The 22531-nt window shown below is 39.4% G+C and overlaps 2 protein-coding genes across 4 annotated transcripts; one reads left to right on the top strand and one right to left on the bottom strand.

Moving 5' to 3' along the window:
• Nucleotides 1–2217: 2217 nt before the first annotated feature.
• LOC122762669 (palmitoyltransferase ZDHHC18-B-like) lies at nt 2218–13950 on the bottom strand. 2 transcript variants are annotated; one of them, XM_044017865.1, is made up of 4 exons: nt 13175–13950; nt 11441–11601; nt 3125–3274; nt 2218–2993 (listed from the first exon to the last, which is right to left on the bottom strand). In XM_044017865.1, exons 1-4 carry the CDS (start codon nt 13429–13431, stop codon nt 2773–2775), a joined length of 789 nt encoding a protein of 262 aa, XP_043873800.1. In that variant the 5' UTR covers nt 13432–13950; the 3' UTR covers nt 2218–2772. The 2 variants fall into 2 exon arrangements, with proteins under 2 accessions (XP_043873800.1, XP_043873801.1); XM_044017866.1 differs by having other exon boundaries at nt 2218–2966; nt 13175–13948.
• A 332-nt stretch (nt 13951–14282) lies between these two features.
• On the top strand, nt 14283–21091 carry LOC122762668. Of its 2 annotated transcripts, XM_044017863.1 has the most exons (4): nt 14286–14650; nt 15861–16804; nt 18866–18952; nt 20405–21091. In XM_044017863.1, exons 2-4 carry the CDS (start codon nt 15880–15882, stop codon nt 20470–20472), a joined length of 1080 nt encoding a protein of 359 aa, XP_043873798.1. In that variant the 5' UTR covers nt 14286–14650; nt 15861–15879; the 3' UTR covers nt 20473–21091. The 2 variants fall into 2 exon arrangements, with proteins under 2 accessions (XP_043873799.1, XP_043873798.1); XM_044017864.1 differs by lacking the exons at nt 18866–18952; nt 20405–21091 and adding an exon at nt 18015–18456 and having other exon boundaries at nt 14283–14650.
• Nucleotides 21092–22531: the final 1440 nt, after the last annotated feature.

The following is a 22531-nucleotide window of genomic DNA, read 5'->3' as shown; positions in this document are numbered from 1 at the left end:
GCACAGTTAGACAGTTTCTCCCCTATAGATCTCCCTGAGTTAACATCATTAGTTTCATCATCTAAGCCATCAACCTGTCAGTTAGATCCTATCCCCACCAAACTGTTTACAGATGTGTTTCCTTTAATTAACAACTCTATTTTAACTCAAATTAATCTATTCTTATTAACTGGAGATGTGCCCCAAACGTTTAAAGTAGCAGTTATTAAACCCCTTCTAAAAAAAGCGACCCTTGACCCAGATATTTTAGCTAATTACCGACCTATATCTAATCTTCCCTTTGTCTCTAAAATCTTAGAAAAGGCAGTTGCCAATCAATGATGTGAATATCTGCGCATTAATGGCCTGTTTGAAGATTTTCAGTCAGGTTTTAGATTAAACCATAGCACAGAAACAGCACTAGTTAAAGTTAGTAATGATCTTCTCTTGGCGTCAGATAATGGTCTAGTTTCTTTACTTGTCCTGTTAGATCTTAGTGCTGCATTTGACACCATTGATCATAATATTCTACTGCAGACATTGGAGCAGACTCTTAGTATCACAGGTGCTGCCCTCTGCTGGTTTAAATCATACTTATCTGATAGATTCCAGTTTGTTCATATCAATGATAAAGCCTCACTACAAACAAAAGTTAACTGTGGAGTTCCACAAGGCTCAGTGCTTGGGCCTATACTTTTTACCTTATATATGCTTCCTCTAGGGAACATTATTAGAAAGCACAACATACACTTTCATTGTTATGCAGATGACACACAGCTATATATATCAAGAAGGCCAGATGAAATAAATCAGGTTGTTCAACTCCAGGAATGTCTCAGAGACATTAAGTCCTGGATGACCTGTAACTTTCTACTTTTAAACTTTTATACTCGGCCCTAAACACCTCAGAGAAAAACTTTCTGATCACATTGTCACTTTAGATGACATCACCATGGCTTCCAGTTCCACTGTGAGGAAACTTGGAGTTACTTTTGACCAGGAAATGTCATTTGATTCACACATAAAACTCATTTCCAGAACAGCCTTCTTCCACCTGAGGAACATTATGAAAATTAGAAACGTTCTGTCTTTACTGGACGCTGAAAAACTAGTTCATGCTTTTGTTACATCTAGATTAGATTACTGTAACTCCTTATTATCAGGATGTTCCAACAAGTCTGTTAGAACCCTTCAGTTTATTCAAAATGCTGCAGCACGAGTTCTGACAGGAACTAGAAAGAGAGACCACATAACTCCAGTGTTAGCTTCTCTACACTGGCTCCACATACAGTTTAGAATTAAATTTAAAATCCTCCTCCTCACGTACAAAGCACTTAATGGTCACGCCCCTTCATACCTGAAAGACCTAGTCTTAGCTTATCACCCTAACAGACGTCTTAGGTCACAAAATACAGATTTACTTGTGGTTCCCAGAGTCTATAACAGCCGAATGGGAGGCAGAGCCTTCAGTTACCAGGCTCCTCCTCTCCTGTGGTACCAGCTTCCAATGACAGTTCGGGAGGCGGAGCCTCTCTCTGTATTTAAAGTTAGACTTAAAACTTTCCTTTTTGATAAAGCTTATCGTTAGAGCTGGTTCAGGGAAACCTGGACCATCTCTTGGTTATGCTGCTATAGAACTAAACTGCTGGGGGATTTTCCTGTGGTGCACACACATTCACTCTCTCACACTCAGGATATGATTATGACTTTTTATATGTCATTAACCTTGTCTCTTTCTCTCCCTAGTTTGTGTCTTTCCTTCCTTCCCTCTCTCTCTCTCTGTATTCTCATCTTGCAGGTTGCAGGATCCAGATCCAGTTTTCGAGGCTATCCATATCATACATATCATCACCATTATTATTGTGCTATAATTAAAAGTCGATATCATTAACTGTATAAACTTGTAACCTGATACAGTTGTTGTGTATCTGCTCCTGGTCTCTCTCTCTCTCTTCTGTCTCTACCTCATCTCCCTCTTGTCCTTTCTCTCCCCCCTTTCTGTCCCCCACCTCTCCGCTGTCCCCCATTTTCCTTTCACCCCAACCGGTCGAGGCAGATGACTGCACATCTCTGAGCCTGGTTCTGTCAGAGATTTCTTCTTCTGTTAAGAGGGAGTTTTTTCTCTCCACCGATGCCTAGTGCTTGCTCATTGTGTGAACTGTTGGGGTTCTCTGCTCTCCTTGATGTTGTCTATGTACAGTGCCTTGAGATAATGTATGTTATGATTTGGTGCTATACAAATAAAATTGAATTGAATTGAATGGAGTAAATGTGATGTGTCTCATACTAAGAGATAAACATGGACAAACTATTTTCCTTAAATGTTACTAACCTGGAATATGATTTTAATTTGTACAGAAACAAGAAATTAATTGTACAACAGTAGTGTAACAACAATATGTAAGAAAATGTTTCTTCTCAAATGAACAATAATTGAATAATATGGCAGCGGCCCGGGTCCAGACCCACACCTGGATCTTTTCTCACAGTGTTTCTATGGTTTCTACCGTTTCTACACGCTACTCAGTGAAAGGGACATCCTGCCTGTACTAGTCAGCCAATCACAGGCAGAGGAGGACGGGCCTTCATTGAATAGAGGCGTGGAAAACAGCTGGCACTCTCGTGACAGTGACAGGGAATGAGAAATACAAAGGATTGAGAAGACAAGAGAGAGAGTCGGTGTACCATGGCTGGTTTGTAACGGCATACAAAGATCACAAGTGGGAGTGTGAAAGAACAAATCTGTTTTTGAGTGTTACAGAGCTGAAAGTGACATGTTTGAAAATACTGTTTTCAAATGAAAGCATCTCTATAAGAATATAGGCTTAGTGTGGAGCCTGAAGACCTACTCAGTGCCAGATGTGTGGTCACACATCCAAAGATGAACGCCGTCAGGAAGGAGAGCAGCACAATAAAGGTGTAGAAGAAGCGGTAGTTGCGTTTCCCGACACAGTTGCCCACCCAGGGGCAGTGATGGTCGAATCGCTCTGAAGGAGAAGTGCACCAGAGAAGAACTAAATGTAGAGGAATAGATTGTGTGTTGCCGAGTGAGGTTATAATGATCACTGTGGCCCACATGAAGCTATTATTTATTACATATGGTTGTTGATGTTGATGTTACGTTGCTGGTGTGTGTGCTGCTCACCCACACAGTTGTCACACAAGCTGCAGTGGGAGGTGCGTGGAGGCCGGAACATCCTACATGTGAAGCAGTACTTGAGCTTGACCACCTGCTGGTTAATCAGGACTTCCTGAGTGCGCGGCGGAGGATGATAGCTTGTGTTTCCTGCATCGTCTACAGAGACAGAGAAGGACAAATATCATGCCAATGTCAGTATGTGCAGCTCCAGCAAACTCTGCTGCAACAACACAGCACCACACTGTCTCTGCCAACTACACTCATCAATAATAAATGCATACAATCATGAAACTGACAATAAACATAACTGCTAGAGTATCACTTTTCTCAGTCCTCAAATATTAGTAGTTCACACCTTTAGATGTCAATAAGATATCATCAATGCCAATGTAATATCCATTACACCAAGAAGTGAAATATTTGTCAACATAGAGACGTTTACTGTGGCAAAGGTTTCATCATCAACAGGATGAGTGCCTTATTTAAAATTGTCTTGTTGTTCATGCTTCAGACCCAAATGTGAATTTGTCGTGACGATGGACCATGCTACAGTTCCAATGAATTCCAGAATGTACAGAATTCTGTGGATTTCAACATACAACATCAAGCCCAAGTTACACAGAGCAACGGCTTAGCAGAAAAGACTGTTCAAACTGCCAAGTGGATCCTCACAAAGCCAAGGAGGATGGAAAATATCCCTACCCCAGCCTACTGGACTATAGGAACACTCCCGTCGATGGACTGAAATCACCAGCTCAAATCCTAATGAGCCGCAGACTACGCTCCATTCTACCAACAACAGCAAAGCAAATGCAGCCCCAACTAACCCCACAGAACATTGTGCTAGAAACAAGGGCAGAATATCAGCGCAGACAGAAGAAACACTACGACAGAGCTGCCAGACCTTTACCACGACTGCACAATGGAGCAACAATCCGATTCCAGCAAGAAAATGGCCAATGGAAACCAGCCGCAGTCCTTCAGCTTACAGAAACGTCACGCAGCTATCATACCAGATCTGATGATGGACAGACAATAAGATGAAACCACCATCACCTCACTGAGGCGCAAGAAAGTACATCTCTACCTGCTACACAACAGAGTGAGGTCAGTGGGAACGATCCACCTGCTGGAGATTGGTAAATTCAGAACTTAGGCATTCTCCGAAACCTTGTCTCCGCACGAGATTCTATTCAGCCAAAGAAAGTATTAGACTTGTGATTGTGATGGAATTTTTGGGTTTTTTTGTTTTTAAGAAATAATTCAAGAGTGCGTGAATATGTATCCACAATCACTTGTCAACTGAAGAATATTTATCAACTGTTTGAGAATATTTACACCCATCTATCGGGGGTTACAAACTATAACTCTTAACTCTATAACTTCTAATTAGGGTTAGAAACAGAAAAAGTTAAGTATTAACCAAAATAAAGTGGAAAACAATTAGTGTTCACCACTTTTGCATTTCAGTGGAGAACCAAGAGGGTGGCTCCAATGTGTCGTTAGCCGCCATTGCTAGCATTAGCTCTGGCTCATTGCTAGCCAGGGGGCGACACTTTAGGGTGTCTTGGGCTGTTGGTCAGTTTCTATTCATGTTTTCCTGCTCCACATGTTCTTGGCGTCGTCATCTTGCTGCCCTAGAAAACGTCTGTTTCACAAAAGCTATTAATAGGGTCTCACTCGTGACTAAATTTCATAATATATCAGAGGACTGAATTGACCCGACTGTTCACTGAGCCGCCATAACCGGAAGTTTTTCGGGTAGGATGTTTTGTTAGAACACCTGCATATTCCGTATAGTATTATACTGTATAGTGTGCACCTAATGTAATTCAATATATATTATTTTAGATATATTTTGTTAATATTCATTTCATGATTCAAAGAGAGTCACATGTGCACTTCAAGGCCAAAATGTCTAATAACCATAGTTCATGGTAAAGACAATGTATGTAATTCATGATTTGCTGGAAAAGAGTAATAATACATAATTCTTACAACATTCCATATACAGCTTATTGTACTGTTAAAAATGCTTAATTGTTAACATTTGTGATACATTATTGTTTTGGAAACTTTTATGTTACTATGGCAAGTAGCGGCTATGTTTCTGTGCAGGCTAGGTTTTTGAGATTTCCTGGATTTAGAAAATTCTAATTCCCCTAGACGAAGGAACAAACTTGTCAACACAGCTGTCAATGTAGCCGTCGACTGCATTACTCTACAATGTAGATTATTACCACAGTAAATTATTTTTACATACAACTTCTTTGACTTCTTTCAGGTCATCACTAAACAAAGGTGTGCCCGTCTGAGGATGCTTTGATGCTGAAACACATAAACAACAAAAAATGGAAAGCAGCGGCCACATTAATCATGAAACATGAAGAGCTTTTACAGGAAGTGAAGGTCATCATCCTTACAGTCTTTGCAAGTGAATGCAAAACACTCTGCAACCCCTCCCAGAATTTCATGTTGTGGAGGTCTTCACCAGACGATTTGAGATCTTTCTCATTTACCAGCTTTGAGTCAGACCTCCAAGTGTTTCTTACCACTCCTCTTGTCTGTCTTTTCAACCATCACAAACCATTCCCGTCCTGTCACCTGTGCTGCTGCTGCAATTGCATTGTGAGGTAGACAACCCTGTCTATCATGTAAAGTGCATTCTCTAATATGGGGGTGCGAAGAAGGCCTGGACAGTCAAAATGAGGTCCTGCGAGCCATACTCAAATATAAAAAATAGTCTAGAACAAAAAATCAGCAAAATGAACACAAAACAAGCCTTCCAGATGGCCAAACCCCTCACTGGAAATGCACCTAGACCCAGCCCACCAGTATCACCTGATTTTGGACACAGCCCCCTTCTCAGAGAAAAACGTCAGGAGGCAAGTGAGAAGGTGCAAGACAGGCAAAGCTCCGGGGCCTGACGGGATTCCAACAAGGGTACTCAAGACCTGTGCTACAGAACTCTACCCAGTAATCCATTAACTCTTCTGGGAAATCTACCGGCAATGCAAAATACCTTCACCCTGGAAAACAGCAACAATAATCCCAATACTCAAAAACCCCGACCCACAGAACTGAAGGACTTCTACCCCATTGCCCTCACTTCCATCCTGATGAAGTGCCTGCAGTACCTGCTGCTCAACACCATCCTGCCACATGTCCATCAGCGCCTGGACCCCTTCCAATTTGCTTACAAGGCCTAGAGGGGTACTGAAGACACTGTGGCCTTCTTGCTGCATATTCTGCTGGAACACTGGAACTGGAACTCCCCTCGTACTACCGTTAGAATCCTGCTCGCAGATTTCTGTTGTGCTTTCAACACAATCCAAAGACACCTGCTGATGCAAAAACTACACCATCTCAACTTACCCTCCCGTCTGATACATCTGCTCCATAACTTCCACTCCAACATAGAGCAGACAGTCCGGGTAGGCACAACAACCACACCTGGACTCACCAATGACACTGGAGCCCCTCAGGGTTGTGTTCTGAGCCCTTTCCTATACACAATGTACACAAATGATTGCACAAGACCCTCACCCACCACCATATTCCTCAAATATGCAGATGACAGCCATTCTTGGCCTCCTCACAGACACAAACTCAATTCAGGAATATCTCAACACAGTTTCTCATTTCATCAAATGGTGTGAGCAGACCCAGCACAACCTAAATGTAAATTCCATTCAATTCAATGTTATTTGTATAGCGCCAAATCATAACATACATTATCTCAAGGCTCTGTACATAGACAACATCAAGGAGAGCAGAGAACTTTACAATTTAAGATCAGCAGAGAAAAGAAATCCTCAGATGTAAGAATAAAAACCTTAAGGATGAGTTCAGGACTGAATTTAAGAAAGTGCAAGCTGTGTTTGATAAGAATTTACATACTGTAAAACAAAACTTCAATAGAGGTCTTTCGCTGCATATTGATTGTTTACAAACTCACAGCCATCAACAATTCTGGAATGAAATAAAGAAATTAGGTCCCAAAAAGTCTATGGTTATTCCCATGGAAGTAAAGTTAGATACTCTATACTCTGTTTTCTGGTTGTAAGTTCATTTGACGAGATCTTTTTAAAGGAATTAATCAATTTAAAAGAGCAAATTACATGAAAGCTGACGTAAATAACAGTAATCCATCCCGGAATACAACATTTTCTTTGGAAGAAATGAAAAATGGAAACGATAAATACAAAATGAAAATAACTACTGAAATTGATGACATTCGAATGAATTACTGAATTATTTCAATTTTGTTTTGATAATAGCATTATTCCGGCACAGTGGCATAAGTCCATTATTAAACCAATTCCTAAATCTACAGAAAAGTTAGCTATAGGGGTATAAATCCTATTAGTTGTGTGTATAAATGGACTTCTGAACGGTAGACGTGTAGACCACTTTGAGAGGATACTTGTAGATGAACAAAATGGATTTAGAAAGGGTAGAGCATATATTGATCATATCTATGTAGTCTCTTCGATTATTCGTTCAAGAACTAAGGTGAATAGATCTGCTTTTGTTTGTTTTATTTATTTCACGAAGGCCTTTGACTGGATGAACAGGGAGATGCTTCAATATAGGTTGTTAAAAGCTGGAGTTAATGGGAAATTTTACTTTGTCGTTAAGTCTCTGTGTCAGGCACCTGTTGCCGGTGTCCACGTTAATAAATATACAACTGTATGGTTTCCCCAACAGTTTGGTGTAAAGCAAGGAGATGTATTGTCCCCAACATTGTTTTCTATTGATGTGAATGATTTAGTGATTCAGATTGAAGCCTGTTCACTTGGAATGAACGTTGATGACCATATCATTGATGATGTAGCTTTACTTGCTGATTGTGAAGATTTGCAGATTATGTTGAACATTGTTGCAGAATGGTGCTGGAAATTATGGAGACTAGCAGTAAATCAGGTTCAATCTCAAACAGTACATTTCAGACAAAAGTCCCAGGAGAGAAGTTCTTTTTGCTTTAATTTGGGTTCAATGGTTTTGACTTACACTGATCACCTGGGGGTGGAGTGGCTCAGTGGTTAAGACCGGTACCCTGTGTGCGAAAGACATCATAGTCGCAATGGTCGCAAGTTCGATTCCACCCCTGGCTGATTGTACTCAATTCAATTGTAAGTCGCTTTGGATAAAAGCGTCTGCTAAATGACATGTAATGTAATGTAATGTAATGATCAGTATAAATCACTTGGTTTAACACTGGAGGAGCACATGACATTTAAAGAAGGTATTAATGTCCTTGCCCAGTCTGCAGGGAGAGTACTGGGATCTGTACTCAACAGGGTTAAAGGTTGTGATAACCTAGGTTTGCCTATACACAACTGTACAACTCATGTGTATGACCTGGTTCTGATGATGCTTCTGGTGTTTGTTTTATATGTTTTCCAGAACATTCAAACATTCAAGAGATAAAGAGTAACATGTTTTAAAGGTTTAAAGGTAAATGGTCAGTTGATTTGTGGGACAAACCCAGATGAAGAACATATTGTTTGATAAAAGAATGTTACAGTTTAGAACCCTATGTAAATTATAGTTTAGGTAAAGGCCACTCAGGAACGCTCCCACTAGCTCTGGAGACAGGCAGGTTCAATGATACCTCAGAGGAAGACAGGCTCTGTTTTTATGTGTGACCTGGGTAAGATTGAGAATGAGATTCATTTTATGGTCCAGAGGAATGTATTTTTGACAAAAATGTCTTCCATTTCTGCTAACTTCTTTTGGTTAGATGAATATGAAAAACTTCACTTGTGCTTTAAAAAGGGAACCTTTTTTAGTAAAGCCTGGGAAAGAAGGAGTATTTTGTTCAAAGATCTAGCTGTATAATCATTTGTATTTTGAATGTAATGTAATATGTGATGGAGTCTTATGAGGGTTGGGCACTTTGTGTGCAGAACACAAAAAACAAAATAAAATGAAATGAAATAGGGTGTTTGGCTCAGTGCTGTGGTGGCTACAACATCGCTGCGTGCACCATCACTGCCTAATGAAGTGAGTAATCTAGTCTTGTGATGGGGAAGCGTCCGTTAAGTAAGTTTACTACCCTGTTTTCTGGATCCCTATTAACCCAGCAGTCCTCATCAAGTTACTTTTTGGTGACAGAACATCTTTCATTATTGGCACACTGATAATATCCGATATTAACCTGATAAAGCAAGATCGGTTCATATCAGTATCAGTTTTTCTACCGATAATGAAAACCTGATAAAGTAATGCCTGGATTTCACCAAAATGTGCAAGTAAATGCTTGGTTTACATTGTGGCGAGTCTTTTATTTTAACACTCACAGTGTTGAGCAAGATACTACATCCAGTGAAAACTACATGAACTACATGAACACTCTTAACTCATGGTGTAAAACACAAAAGCAGCAGTAATCTAGTTAAACATGTATGAAAACAGTACAACAATGATTACTGCACCATGCCTGCACAAACATATCGCATATATAGACTAGAATATGGTTCTTTCATGTTTCCAGTGTGCGATTGATGACCTCATCAAACTGTGCCGTGATCCCTCGGAGGTACACGCAGCATTTGTGCAGCAAAGTAATGAAAAGAAGCAACAAGCAACTAACCGTGACCCTACAGGCACGTCGAGAAGTTAATATCAGACGCTGTATCCATCAGCTTCACAACAGATATCTGGTCTTCAAGTGTAATGTCTATATTTGTTCCCCTCCTTTGCACTTCACTTCACACTTCTAAAGTGTTGCTTGTATTTCTTATCAAAATTGTATAGTTGCGAGAAAATGTGATAAATAAATGATACTTTCCATAATTTCAGTTGATTCAGTGTTTATTTGTGGAATGCATCAGTAGATACGTGATGTGACCTAAAATTAGTTATGTGGGAAAAAAGCTTTTATATGTCGGATTGGAAGTTAAGTGTTGGACAATATCGACATATCGGATATCGGTAAAAAAGCCAATATCGGACATCTCTTGTCGTTTGTGTACGGCAGCAGATAATCACTGGCGACATTCTCGGGCCGTTCTCTTTCAGTATCCTCACAACCCAGTTCAGACAGTCCATAGTGTCTGAAGACACTGTAGAACAATGTTTGTTCTTTTTGGGCGTATGGTGACGTGAGTGGCATTTTCCAAATGCAACTGTCTTTTAATAATTGCTAGGGAATCCAGGTCCGCTGGTGTACCTGAAGGACAAAGTGCATTAGCACCTACAATATGTTGTAGATTTCTGTATTGATAAGAGTTTAGTAATGTAACAAAACAGATTTTTAGTTAATGATTGTCTATGGATTATTACTGTCCTTAATTTCAGCACCGCACTAAGTGTTTTTTCAGAGAAGGGCAGGTAAACAAGCTGGAGGCTTTCCTGAGGAGAGGGGTGACACTGATAACCAATAAGTCTTCAGTGGCTATTGCACCAGCCACATATAAGCCTAGGCTGAAGACAGGATCATGGGCATGGGTCTCACAACTTTCATACTGGACTTTAGTTCAGCCTGGTAAAACTCTCTCTGAAGGCCTTTCCTCTAGCAGCCTTTACCCTGGTAGACATATCAGAATACATTTAAATGTAAAAACATAACATAGTGTGAGAACATCAATGACTTCAGAAGTAGCAAAATACATTCTCCAACAACAAATCTGTCTTGGAAGACCTCGGTGGCCAACATGTCTCCCCATTTTTCTGACGAAGCCAGAATTCTGGACTCTCTGACTGTACATCAACTGGGGCCGACCGCTTCAAATGGCCTCCTGGTCGACCTTTGCAGGGCCAAGAGTCCAAATTTGGTAGCCTTGTTTACCTGGTCCTCCATAAGAGCAATCAATGGTGAGACAACAATCACCAGTGGGTTTTGAGTCCCATGCGTTTGACCACCAGCGTAGCTAGCTAATAAATTAAACTTTTGCTGTAGAAGGAATGACTTCAGTACCGTTTTTTGTTCATTTTTCAACGAAAAGTTTAACTCCAAATCGTTCAAAGTCGATGCCAAAGCCGATTCGAAAGACTGATGATCACCAGCAGCAGCCATCTTGTTTATGTGCATGTAGCAGAGACCGACAGGGACTACACATGGAATGGTTGCTACTCTGTTGTCATTATGTTAAGCCCACCCACCGACACCATACACAAACCAGACTTTGGATTTTGCAGCTCGCGAGCTAACGAGGAGTTTCTAGACGCACCCCAGGTGCAAATTAAATTTGCTACCACTAGGGTGCGTCTAGATTTCTGGGCTATGCAGGAATATCAATCTGAGAGAAAACAATGAGCTTTTTAAAAACTTAACATCCAAGACATCCACATATTTATGCCAGAGTTGGGCCTTACCAATGTGTTTTTCAGTGTCAGCAGCCTCATCTGGTGTTGCTCTGGGTAGGATGCCAGGATCAGTGAAGCTGGTTTGGAGCAGGGTAATTATCACAAATATAAAAAGGACTCCACCAATAACAGGTATGCAGCTGGTCAGGTGTTTAACCAGGAAGGGACAGCTGCAATGGCCACAGAGGGAGAGAGAGAGAAACTTTGAGGATTTTGTCCAATGGAAAAAATGCATTATCTCTCAGAATAGTTTGTGTTTGTTTTGCAATACTGATTTTGGCTATTATGGGTGCCATTTTCAAGATTCAAGATTCAAGATTCAAGATTTAAGAATTTTTTATTGTCATTATGAGGACATAATGCCGGGGTGCAGCGGCTCAGTGGTTAATACCAGTACCCTGTGTGCGAAAGACATCATGGTCGCAAGTTCAACTCCACCCCTGGCTGATTGTACTCAATTCCATTGTAAGTCGCTTTGGATAAAAGCATCTGCTAAATGACATGTAATGTAATGTAATAATGACATTTTTGCAGAGACTCCCGGCTTGAGGTACACAATAAAATAGCAACAATAACGAAAGACTTGACACTTAAATAAGACACAACAAAAGACTTGACACTTAAATAAGACACAACAAAATGTAAAACCCAACAAAATATAAAACTACAAGTGTGTGCAAGTAAAATATATCAAACCACAAAGTGCAGTTTAGTGCAACTTGGTGCAAGTCCAGGTTTATGGAGAGTTGAGCAGGGGTGTGTGTGTGGCTGCTTGCGTGTGTGGAAGCTGTTCCTGAGTCTTTTGTTCTTCGCTTTGATTTTTACAAACACTCTGAACATTTATTAAGTTTCTGAGGAAAAAATGCTTAATTTTAATAAATATTCATTGGCCAATTCCTATTATTAAAAAATATAAATTATTCACACAGACAGTTTTATAAATGAGAGTTTGATTTATATTCAGTGGTTTTATCACTATGTCACTCTTTGGAGACACATCTGGAGCACATTTTCACTACACAGTAATACCAAGAACAAGATGTTCATATTCAGCCAGTGATCTCAGTTCCAGTACATAAGGCAGTGGTTAGGGCCACAATTAACCATTATTTTCATAATTGATTAATCTGTTGATAATTTTCTTGATTAATCGAGTACTTGTTTGGTCCATAAAATGCTGAAAATTATGTTCTCAAATGTCTTGTTTTGTCCATAAACCAAAATGATTATTTGGATTATTTATTGAAAAAAAACAATCAAAACCGATAAGCAAAATATTTGACAATTTAATTATGTAATTGATTAATAATCAATTAATCTAATAATCAGTGTCTTTTCCACATCCGAAGCACTGGTATTTACTTTTTTTTTAAGAAATATGGTGACTCAAGTTGAGTGGAGTATTAGTTAAAAATAAACAACTATTTAAGCTCTATAAATGTTTATCTACAGTAGGGATGCACAATATTATCAGCATGACATCGGTATCAGCAGATATTGGCTTTAAAATGTATTATCGGATATTGGAAAACAAGCCAAGATCCAATGCTACCTCCTTGACTTCTAAGCTAGTGCCCTCTACAGCTATTATTTATTTTATACTTATTCATCTTGGAAAATAAAGATATTTTATATCCACATCTGCTGTGACGTATGCAAAATATTATGTTCATTTTACTACAGAAATGATTAAATGGCCCAAGCACTCCCGGTATATTGGCAAAAATCTTGTTTACAACTCACTCAAATGTAAAGAATAATCCAGTTGTGACGACAATAAGGCCCAGGGTGAGGGGCAGGACCCCGCTCTGCCGGGCCACCATGATCCGTCCCCCGCAGAAGAAGCGATTCTTACCGGGGAAAACTTCCCACTTCCTCCTGGGTTTCTTTGATTTCTCGGTCTTGGCAGTGCCATGACCATGTTGAGGTTGAGGGGACGTTGTGACCGTGCCTGTCGGGAGAGCCTGTGGGACGATTTGCTGGTATTCGCAGTTGTTCATGATTTATCGTGGAGTATTGGCTGTTGTGACTGTCACACCTCAGTAACAGTGGCTGTGGTCACGACATCCGTGTTCCGAGGGCCAGCTTAGCGGCGCAAATGTCGTCATATGAAAAATAACCAGCTAGTCCTTTACAATGGGTGACTGGTGTAAATACAAAAAGAGCCATTGTTCAAACCCGTTACTGCTCCTGTCTCCGCGATGACTACTTTCAGGTACGTCCCAAATGCTCAGCACGGATGTAAGCGATAAACCGCTGACCATGGTTAGCTTGGTAGCGCTGCCGTTTACACTGACCGGCTCAGCCAGCTGTGGTTATTTAACATCAGAAAACCCCAAATACCGTTAGCGCTGCTCGCATGTTCGTTAAGCACATTTCACTGTTTAGCTAATGCACACAGTTTGTCGTACATAAAACGGTATGTCATGGTGCTTGTTCTCCAATAAACCGTAACTCCACGTTAACGAATGATTTGCGTTCTGCACCGACGTAAAGAAGCAAAATATGATCAACTCAACACTCTGAAAACATTGATTTCCGGTTTTACTTTCAAACTCTATTAAATTATTGTTATGGTCATGGCCTTCGTAAGCATAGTAAACGCATTTTGTATTTTTTGTGTTTATGATGTCTATCAATACTAATTTCTGTATTTCTCAATTTGTTCAAATATGGTCAACAATCCATAAGCGTTTTTTTTGTTTTTGTTTAAATGTGACATATCCGGTAACCTTTGCTGCAGTGCTGCGAACTTTACGTAAATGAGGGGCCGTCGACAATATGACCGGAAATTATTTCAAAATAAAAGTGTAGAAAATGAATTAATTTTTACTTCTCATTTTTAAAATGGATGACGTGTCATGTTTTATTTTATTGTGGCCTTCTTGACAGGTTTTACATAATTTATTTGTAGTCCACGGCATTTTATTTTCCACGGAGAGCCGGAAAACGCACAATTGTTATTGACGAAATTCATAGTCGCACTTTATTGCAACGTCATTACCGGAATTCTAAATTGTTGTTGTAACTACCTACCTGGTGCGCTTCCTTCACCTTGATGTCCTAGTATATGGATTTTGGGCGAAAACCTGCAACTGAATTTTGGAGCTGAGTTCTTATGTGACATTCAAAGTGGATTACAAAGCCTATATTTGAATGTAGAAGTAAGACAAAACAACACCATTCCGGGGCCAAGTCGGTGGACGAACCGTGTACGCGGTAAGTTAACTACATTCGTAAGTCCTTTAATGGAGGAAAGAGCAGGAGTGACGGGGCGCCATGAAAGTGAAAATATCTTTTTACAGAAAGTAAATGACCTAACGTGGCTTCACACGGGCGAAACTGCTGAGTCATGTCTATATGTCCATGTGTTCTTTTATGTTTTTTTTAGTAAACTGCATGGTGGCAAACATGGAGGCAACATGGAACATCTGTTTTTTTTAATGCAAAAACATTTACTGTATTTGTGGCCGCCACAATGACTTTAAAGCCTTCTGCTGCATCTTATCAATTTTATTTTATTTATTTCCTGTTTTTGTATGCCCTCAACTTTTCAATAAGAAAGTAAATTCAAAACTTTAAATTAACTCTGGTGCGTTTTGCTTTCACGTAATAGCCACACACTTTATTATATGAATAAATAGTGAACGTTCAGGTTTCGAAGCCCCCATGATAACATTCTACAGTGTCACTCTCTGTAGAATGAGTTGGTACATTGTCACCCAGGGAGAAGAGTTTCAAAGACAAATGCCCTCAGGTGCTTGTCAGACAACATTGTGGATTCATAACACACTTTGATAGCAGCTGTTTGTTTATTGATGTCACTACAACATTTGCTTACCAATAGGTCTGAGCAATATATCAACATTATATTTTAGAATTGTGCCATGAGACAGATGTCATCTTGGTATAGCGTCCAATCTTTAATGTATTCTCCTGGTTTCAAAGGCTGTTGCAGTATAATGAGGTATTTGTCAAATATTTGATTCTTAATATTAAATGTTGATTACTAATCCATAAACTTGACATTTAGGGCTGATAATTTGTGTAACATATTTATAAGCTGTTTCATTGTTTCTTACTCATGGTATAACAAGTATAATTTATTAAACATTTAAAAGCCAAAGAAATATGCTAGTTATCATCTAAAATGAATGGTATCAAATGTAATCTAAGTGTGTGATACAGATAATTAACGTTTAACATTTAAATGGTAGATATTTGTCATAATATGTAATATTGTCACTGTCCTTTTGAGATGCACAAACCTCTCAAAAGAAAATAGAAAAAGGCGCATTTGCAGCTTTTTATTGCAATATTACTAATATATTGGTACATAGCCTAAACATATTGAGATATTATTGCCCAGCCCTACTTAGTAGTTGCATCTAAGAGGAACCTGTTTGTTTTTTCTCTTCGATTTGTGCAGACCTTAAAGCCAGTAAGTCATGTCTGGTGAGAACACAAGCAGTCTGAGACACAGCCCAAGGCCTGGCAGCTATAGACACAGGTCAAGCCAGAGCAGCAGCCAGAGGTTGTCGTATGAAGAGCGCTGTGTGGACCCGGTGGAAGACAGGCTGCTGACTCAAGAGCTAAAGGCAGTCCACAAAACTCTCATGAAGGATGAAAATGTGAAGAAGTCTGAGACCGCTGGCTTCACGAATGCCACGACTGACCATTCCTCTGTGACCTGCAATCCCTGCACTTCCCTTAGAAGCTTCAGGAGGTGCATGTGCAATGTGCTGACCTGTGGCCTGTACAGGGTCTGCCAGCATTCCAGTCTCGCTCCATGCCTGGTGTCAAACGAGAGCTCTCCAGATAAACCAGAGAAGGTGAGTCTCCAAAGTATGAGCCCAGCAAATGACGAAGAGGAGGATCAGACATACTGGCTCGGGGATGTCCATATTGCTGGAGTCAAAGTGGAAACTGCAAGGGAGTATTTAGATGCAGAAACCAAATCTCTATTATATGTGCGTCCGGCTGGTGGTCAGACGCAGCACAACAGTCCACCCTTGCATGAGTCAATGCGATTTGATGACTGGGAGGATGAGGAGGAGGACGTAGACTCTCTAATTACAAAGAAGCTCCTGGAGCTCTACTCTGAATATCAGATCGAAGAGTTGGCCAGGTGCACCTCAGACTCTGTGTTTCTGAGGAAGAGCAAGGCCATTAATCAGCTCATCAATTCGCTGGCAGAGGAGCACAGAATGGATGAGCAGGAAGCTGAGTGTCGGCTCGTGCGAGGCATCATCCGCATCAGCACCAGGAAGAGCATGAAGAGGAGGCCGGTGCCTTCCAGGACGGAGAGGACGCTGTCGGACAGTGGGAATGAGACAATGAGGGAGAGCGACTCCTTCTCATGCAGCAATAATAGTAAGCCACTTCTCCTTCTTTATACATTCGTTCTTTACATTACACAAATTACAATAGAGCTGCAACTAACTAATTCTTTTCACAATTGATTAATCTGTCGATTATTTTCTCGATTAATCGGTTGGTTCATAAAATATATGAAAAAAATGTTGATCAGTGTTCGTCAAACCTGGAAATGATGATGTTCTCAAATGTCTTGTTTTGTCCACAAACCAAAATGATTCACTTTTAATGATTTCTTTGTTATCCAGAGCAAAGAAATGAAGAAAAGACTCACATTTAAGAAGCTGAAACAATCAGAAATCTTGGTTTAATCATGAAAAAAGCTTCAAATCGATGAGTCGATTATCAAAATAGTTGTCGATTCCTTTAATAATCGATTAGTAATCGATTAATCGAGTAATTGTTTCAGCGCTAAATTACAACTTAACATAATTCATTAACACAGTACTATGTGACGTGTCGGCACTGGAAGAGTCATGAGCATGTGGGGATGTAACGATTACCGGCATGACGATAAACCGCGGTAAAATTCCCGATGGTTAGTACTACCCTTTCAAATTTTAATTATCGTTAAAACCGTGATTACGGAAAAACTCACAGTGATACTGCTCATTTCCTGGAGAAGCAGCAGCACCTGAACGGCACTCGCTCAGAAGCGTGAGCCACCTGCGCTCCAGAGATTTTCCCCCCAGTTTAAAGGATGTTGACGGTAAAATAATTGAAGACAATCAACTCTTGTGCAGAAAATGCAAAAACAAAAATCTCCGCGAAGGGGGTTAACACTTCCAATCTGATGAGCCATCTCCGTGACCACCACCCACAGCTTTTCAGCGAGTGTAAGGTAAGTCAACAAAAACGGGATTTCAGAATAGTGGGAATGTCATGGTTTGTCTGTAAAACGTTCCTATTTTCTCAATAAAGGAAAGTTAAGTGTTACCTAACGCTACTCCTGTAATACATGTTATTGGGCACTATCGGCGAAAGCCAGTAGTGTGTGCAGAGCAAAATGTGTTTGTTTCTGGTTTTTTTATTTTTATGCTGTGTACGACCGCTGCTACTTAATTATAATCCGCCACAGAGTGAGGATCTGTGTGTGTGTGTGTGTGTGTGCACGTGCCAATCAGTCAGATGATAATTATTAATAATAATAATCATCATCATGTAATATAAAAAAATAATACCACATTTACTTTTCCCTTATTTACAGAGTGGGCGTACAGCAAGCAACCCCAATGCTAAAGCTACAGCTGCCACAGCAACATCATACATCCACATTACTTTGTTTAATATGATAGTGTATGCACATTTGATTAGTACCTAAGGTACAACAAACACTGAAAGTGTCCTTTCTGTAACGGATCTTCTGACGTGTAAGACTAGATCTCCTACATGAGCACTGAATGTGAAGAAAAGTATTTTTATCTACATGTACATTTATGTTATTATTTTAATGTTTCTGCCACATTACTTTGTTTGAAATGGCAGTGTTGCTTTCAAATGCACATTTGATTTCTACTTATGGTACTTAAAACAGTGAGTTTTCTTTTCTGTACCAGCTCTTGAATCTGTAAGACTACATCTAGTCTTGAGCAGTGAATGTAAAGAAAAGTATTCTTTTTTTAAATAAAACTTGATTAAAAGATTTCAGTGTGTGCGTTCAGTACATTTTGAACACATCTAACAATACCGTGATAATATTGATAACCGTGATCATTTTGGTCACAATAACCGTGATATGAAATGTTCATATCATTACATCTCTATGAGCATGACGTCAAAAGAATCAGTGTAACTAATCTATTATGATTCTAAACAGCTGGAAGTAATATATATACATATATGTATATGTATGTATATATATGTATATATATATATATATATATATGTATATATATATATATATATATATATATATAATATGAACATGCAATAAAACATTTAAAGGACGTTTGTCTGTTCACTCCAGAAATGTCACTGTTGCCTTTGTTGATACATCATGTTGAACTGTTGTTATGCTTCTGAGTAACCATTAATCTTGTTTCTCACTCTGTCGTTAAGATGACTACAAATCTAATCCAAACATCCAAATATCAGAACTGACCTCCTCTGATAAGTGTGCAAGAGAGATGTGGAGAAACAACGGAGGTAAGAATGTAGCCTTTACTATTGTACACATGACTGATACATCCAGAACATTAACAGTTGTCGACTTCTCTGTTAATGCTCTAATGTGTACATATATATATAACTATACAGTGGGTACGGAAAGTATTCAGACCCCTTTAAATTTTTCACTCTTTGTTTCATTGCAGCCATTTGCTAAAATCAAAAAAGTTCATTTTATTTCTCATTAATGTTCACTCAGCACCACATCTTGACAGAAAAAAACAGAAATCTAGAAATTTTTGCAAATGTATTAAAAAAGAAAAACTGAAACATCACATGGTCATAAGTATTCAGAGCCTTTGCTGTGACACTCATATTTAACTCACATGCTGTCCATTTTTTATCTGTCAAGATGTGGTGCTGAATGTAAATTAATGAGAAATAAAATGAACTTTTTTGGCTGCAATGGCTGCAAATGGCTGCAATGAAACAAAGTGAAAAATTATACTTTCCGTACCCACTGTGTATATATATATATATATATATATATATCTATATATACACATATACTGTATATGTGTATATATATAAAATATGTTCATGCAAGATTATACGAGATGCTCCATTTCAGCAAGTATACGTTCTTTTGCCTTAAATATTCACCTCATCAACTTTCACAATTTGCCGTAAGAATGGCTCAATATATCATTTTTGTAATATATCATCCTGACATGAGATACAATCATCAAGCACTCTAAACATAGTGCTTGATGAGTGTTTTCACTCCCCAGTGTCACTACTTCATGACTCCTCCCAGTAATGTTGCAGTCAAGACCACCTAAAGTCGAGACCAAGTCGAGACCAAGACCACAGTGTATCGAGGCCAAGACAAGACCAAGACTTTGAGGGGTCGAGACTGAGACAAGACCAAGACTTGAGGGGTCGAGACCGAGACAAGACCGTTAGTGTCGCTTTGCAGAATTTACACGTTGCGCTGTGCTTTCTTTTGGAGGTATTTATGCACAAAAAGTCTTTGTGGTACACTTTTGTGGGGGGCGTGTGAAAGGGGCCGGGAGGGGTGACTAAATTTCAAATGATAAATGAGTCAAGTTATTGGTTGTACCTGAAGCAATACGATTTGCGCAAAATCATAGTAATGATATTAACAAGTTAATCCAAAAATGCACAGGCAATTTATTGATATCCCCAGTTGTGGTCTTGACCGGTCTTGAAATAAAATCCTGTGTCCGCTTTGTCCGAGACCGAGACAAGACCCAGTGAAATGCAGTCGATTCCGCGGAGAGACCGAGACCTTCAAAAAGTGGTCTCGAGACCGGTCTCAAGTACTACAACACTACCTCACAGTATCATTTATCACATAAACAAACAAAAAATTATTGAGTTGCTAAAGAAGCCGAAGCCATGTTTTGCATGTTTTACTGTATGAGGTTCCTGTTTCAAGACTAATTACAGTTTTTTGTTTGTTTTTAGGTTCTAGCTCGCCAACATCTTACTCAGCGTCCCACACAGAGACTAACTCTTCAGGTGTCGAACCATGATTCCTGCGTCACACCACCAGTCCATGCTTGAAAGATTTGACATGCTGCGTCCACAAGGTCACATATGAGACATTGAACGGGGACGGACTTGCACAGGAGTCTCCAGCTGTACCATGGTATCTCCGTCAAGACCATGGCTTTGCTGTAACACAAAAAACATTCCTACTGTCTGAAGGACTAAAGTGAACTCAGGTAAAAAATATGTGTATATTTGATTTAGAGCTTGTCTTACAGGCCAGTATCACGAGCAGCTCATTCATAATGAACATGACAATTAACCTCCCCTCCATGAAGGAATCTTTTATGAAAGCTGAATCTCAAATGATTGAGCTGTTTGTTATGCAAAGGATAAAGACAATCCATCCCATCCATTCTCTACCACTTTATGGAAAGAAAATCCTTAATCAGTTAAATTTCACATTTGTGCATGTATATTTACTTATATGTTCTGTTTACAGTTGTATTAAAAATTAAATTTATTTATTTTGATTATTTTATTTTGTGACCGTTGCAGCTTTGTGGTTCAAACACACTGAACGCAGCGTGCTTGTTTTAGAACGACACTTTTCACAAAGACACTTTTTAAAAAGCAAATAAAATATTAATTTAATCATTCAAACATATTGTATTTTATTGTTTACTCGTACTTTGCGCTCCCTCACTTGTTCTTTACACTCCCTCACTTGTTCTTTGCGCTCCCTCACTTGTTCCTCACTTGCTCCTGTGCCCTCACTTGTTCTTTGCCCCTCACTTATTCTTTGAGCTCACTTGTTCCTCACTTGTTCTTTGTTCTTTCCTCACTTGTTCTTTGTGCTCCCTGATTTGTGCACTCCCTCACTTGTTCTTTGTGCTCTCACTTATTCTTTGCGCTCCCTCACTTATTCTTTGAGCTTTCTCACTTGTTCTTTGTGCTCCCTGATTTGTTCTTCCTCACTTGTTCTTGTGCTCCCTGATTTGTTCTTTGCACTCCCTCACTTGTTCTTTGTGCTCCCTGATTCTTTGCACTCCCTCACTCGTTCTTTGTGCTCCCTCACTTGTTCTTTGCGCTCCCTCACTTGTTCTTTGTGCTCCCTCACTTTCCAAGATATGAAAAGATATCAGTACATAAATGTATATATTTGCACGTGTTTACATTCTTTTTCACAACAGAGTATTAGGGTAACACCAAATCTATTGATCACACCAAGCATCAAATGACAGGACAGGCCGAGCTAACGCTGCCCTGTGCCAGACACTGTGAGGTGGAGCTTGTTGCAAACTATGAAAATTACATATCTTAAAGTAATGCAGGGCATTATTTTTATTTTAAATTTTCAACTCACAAGCGCCCCCACTCCCTAAGAAATGCTGGGTTATGAAATGTTTTCCCCATTATGAGTTATTTTTATGGGATTTGGGTTATTTTGAGTCAAAATCCATCAACTGAGCATACAACGGTTGACTCAGCACCTGGGTTGTTTGTGCTTCGAATGTCATCGCGTCGACAGAAGGTCCACCATGAATGCACACACTTCACCAGGCTCTATGCACCGAGCGCTCACACAGATCAGCACCAGGAGAACCTGACTCAGGTACCTTTTCAAATGTAAACAGTGAAGGAAGGGGTTCAGTTCAACATTAGTAAAGTTTGCTATGAAATAACTTCGCTAACAGTTAACCTTACGTCAGTGCAATTTTACAGAATAAATGAGACTTATTTTTAGATGAAACTACAATAAGACCCTGCAGATTTTTTCGGTCGCCATGATGTCTTCCTTTACAGTCGCCCGTTTCTTTCCTCTGAACAAGATGAAACTCTCTATGATTGATCCTCAGTATGGTTGTGCAACACACGAAGAAGACAATCACTTCCGGTTCACACAAATCGGACAAATTAAATATCAAAATGTTTCCGTGGCCTGTTATTTAATTAACTATTTTTGATCTGAGCAATAAATCAAAGTACAAAAAATGACCCATTATTAGTTTTTTTGGTATCAGATTCATAAAAAAATAAGGAGATAACAAACCGTTTTTTCATTTTCGATTCTGGAATCTCAATTCAATATGAACACGGATT

The sequence above is a fragment of the Solea senegalensis genome, unplaced genomic scaffold, assembly GCF_019176455.1.
Source record: "Solea senegalensis isolate Sse05_10M unplaced genomic scaffold, IFAPA_SoseM_1 scf7180000015939, whole genome shotgun sequence".
Classification (NCBI taxonomy): Eukaryota; Metazoa; Chordata; class Actinopteri; order Pleuronectiformes; family Soleidae; genus Solea; species Solea senegalensis.
Note: the sequence above shows the minus strand (reverse complement) of the source record. Positions and strands in the feature narration are given on the sequence as shown.

What these genes read in the sequence shown, in the direction of transcription:
- LOC122762669 (XM_044017865.1), bottom strand. Translation starts at nt 13,431, where the DNA reads ATGAACAACTGCGAATACCAGCAAATCGTCCCACAGGCTCTCCCGACA. An exon ending in GGATTATTCTTTACATTTGA is followed by an intron (nt 11,602 to 13,174) that starts GTGAGTTGTAAA and finishes TGGCCATTGCAG; the next exon opens with CTGTCCCTTCCTGGTTAAAC. An exon ending in TGACACTGAAAAACACATTG is followed by an intron (nt 3,275 to 11,440) that starts GTAAGGCCCAAC and finishes CTGTCTCTGTAG; the next exon opens with ACGATGCAGGAAACACAAGC.
- LOC122762668 (XM_044017863.1), top strand. Translation starts at nt 15,880, where the DNA reads ATGTCTGGTGAGAACACAAGCAGTCTGAGACACAGCCCAAGGCCTGGC. An exon ending in CTTCTCATGCAGCAATAATA is followed by an intron (nt 16,805 to 18,865) that starts GTAAGCCACTTC and finishes TCTGTCGTTAAG; the next exon opens with ATGACTACAAATCTAATCCA. An exon ending in GATGTGGAGAAACAACGGAG is followed by an intron (nt 18,953 to 20,404) that starts GTAAGAATGTAG and finishes GTTTGTTTTTAG; the next exon opens with GTTCTAGCTCGCCAACATCT.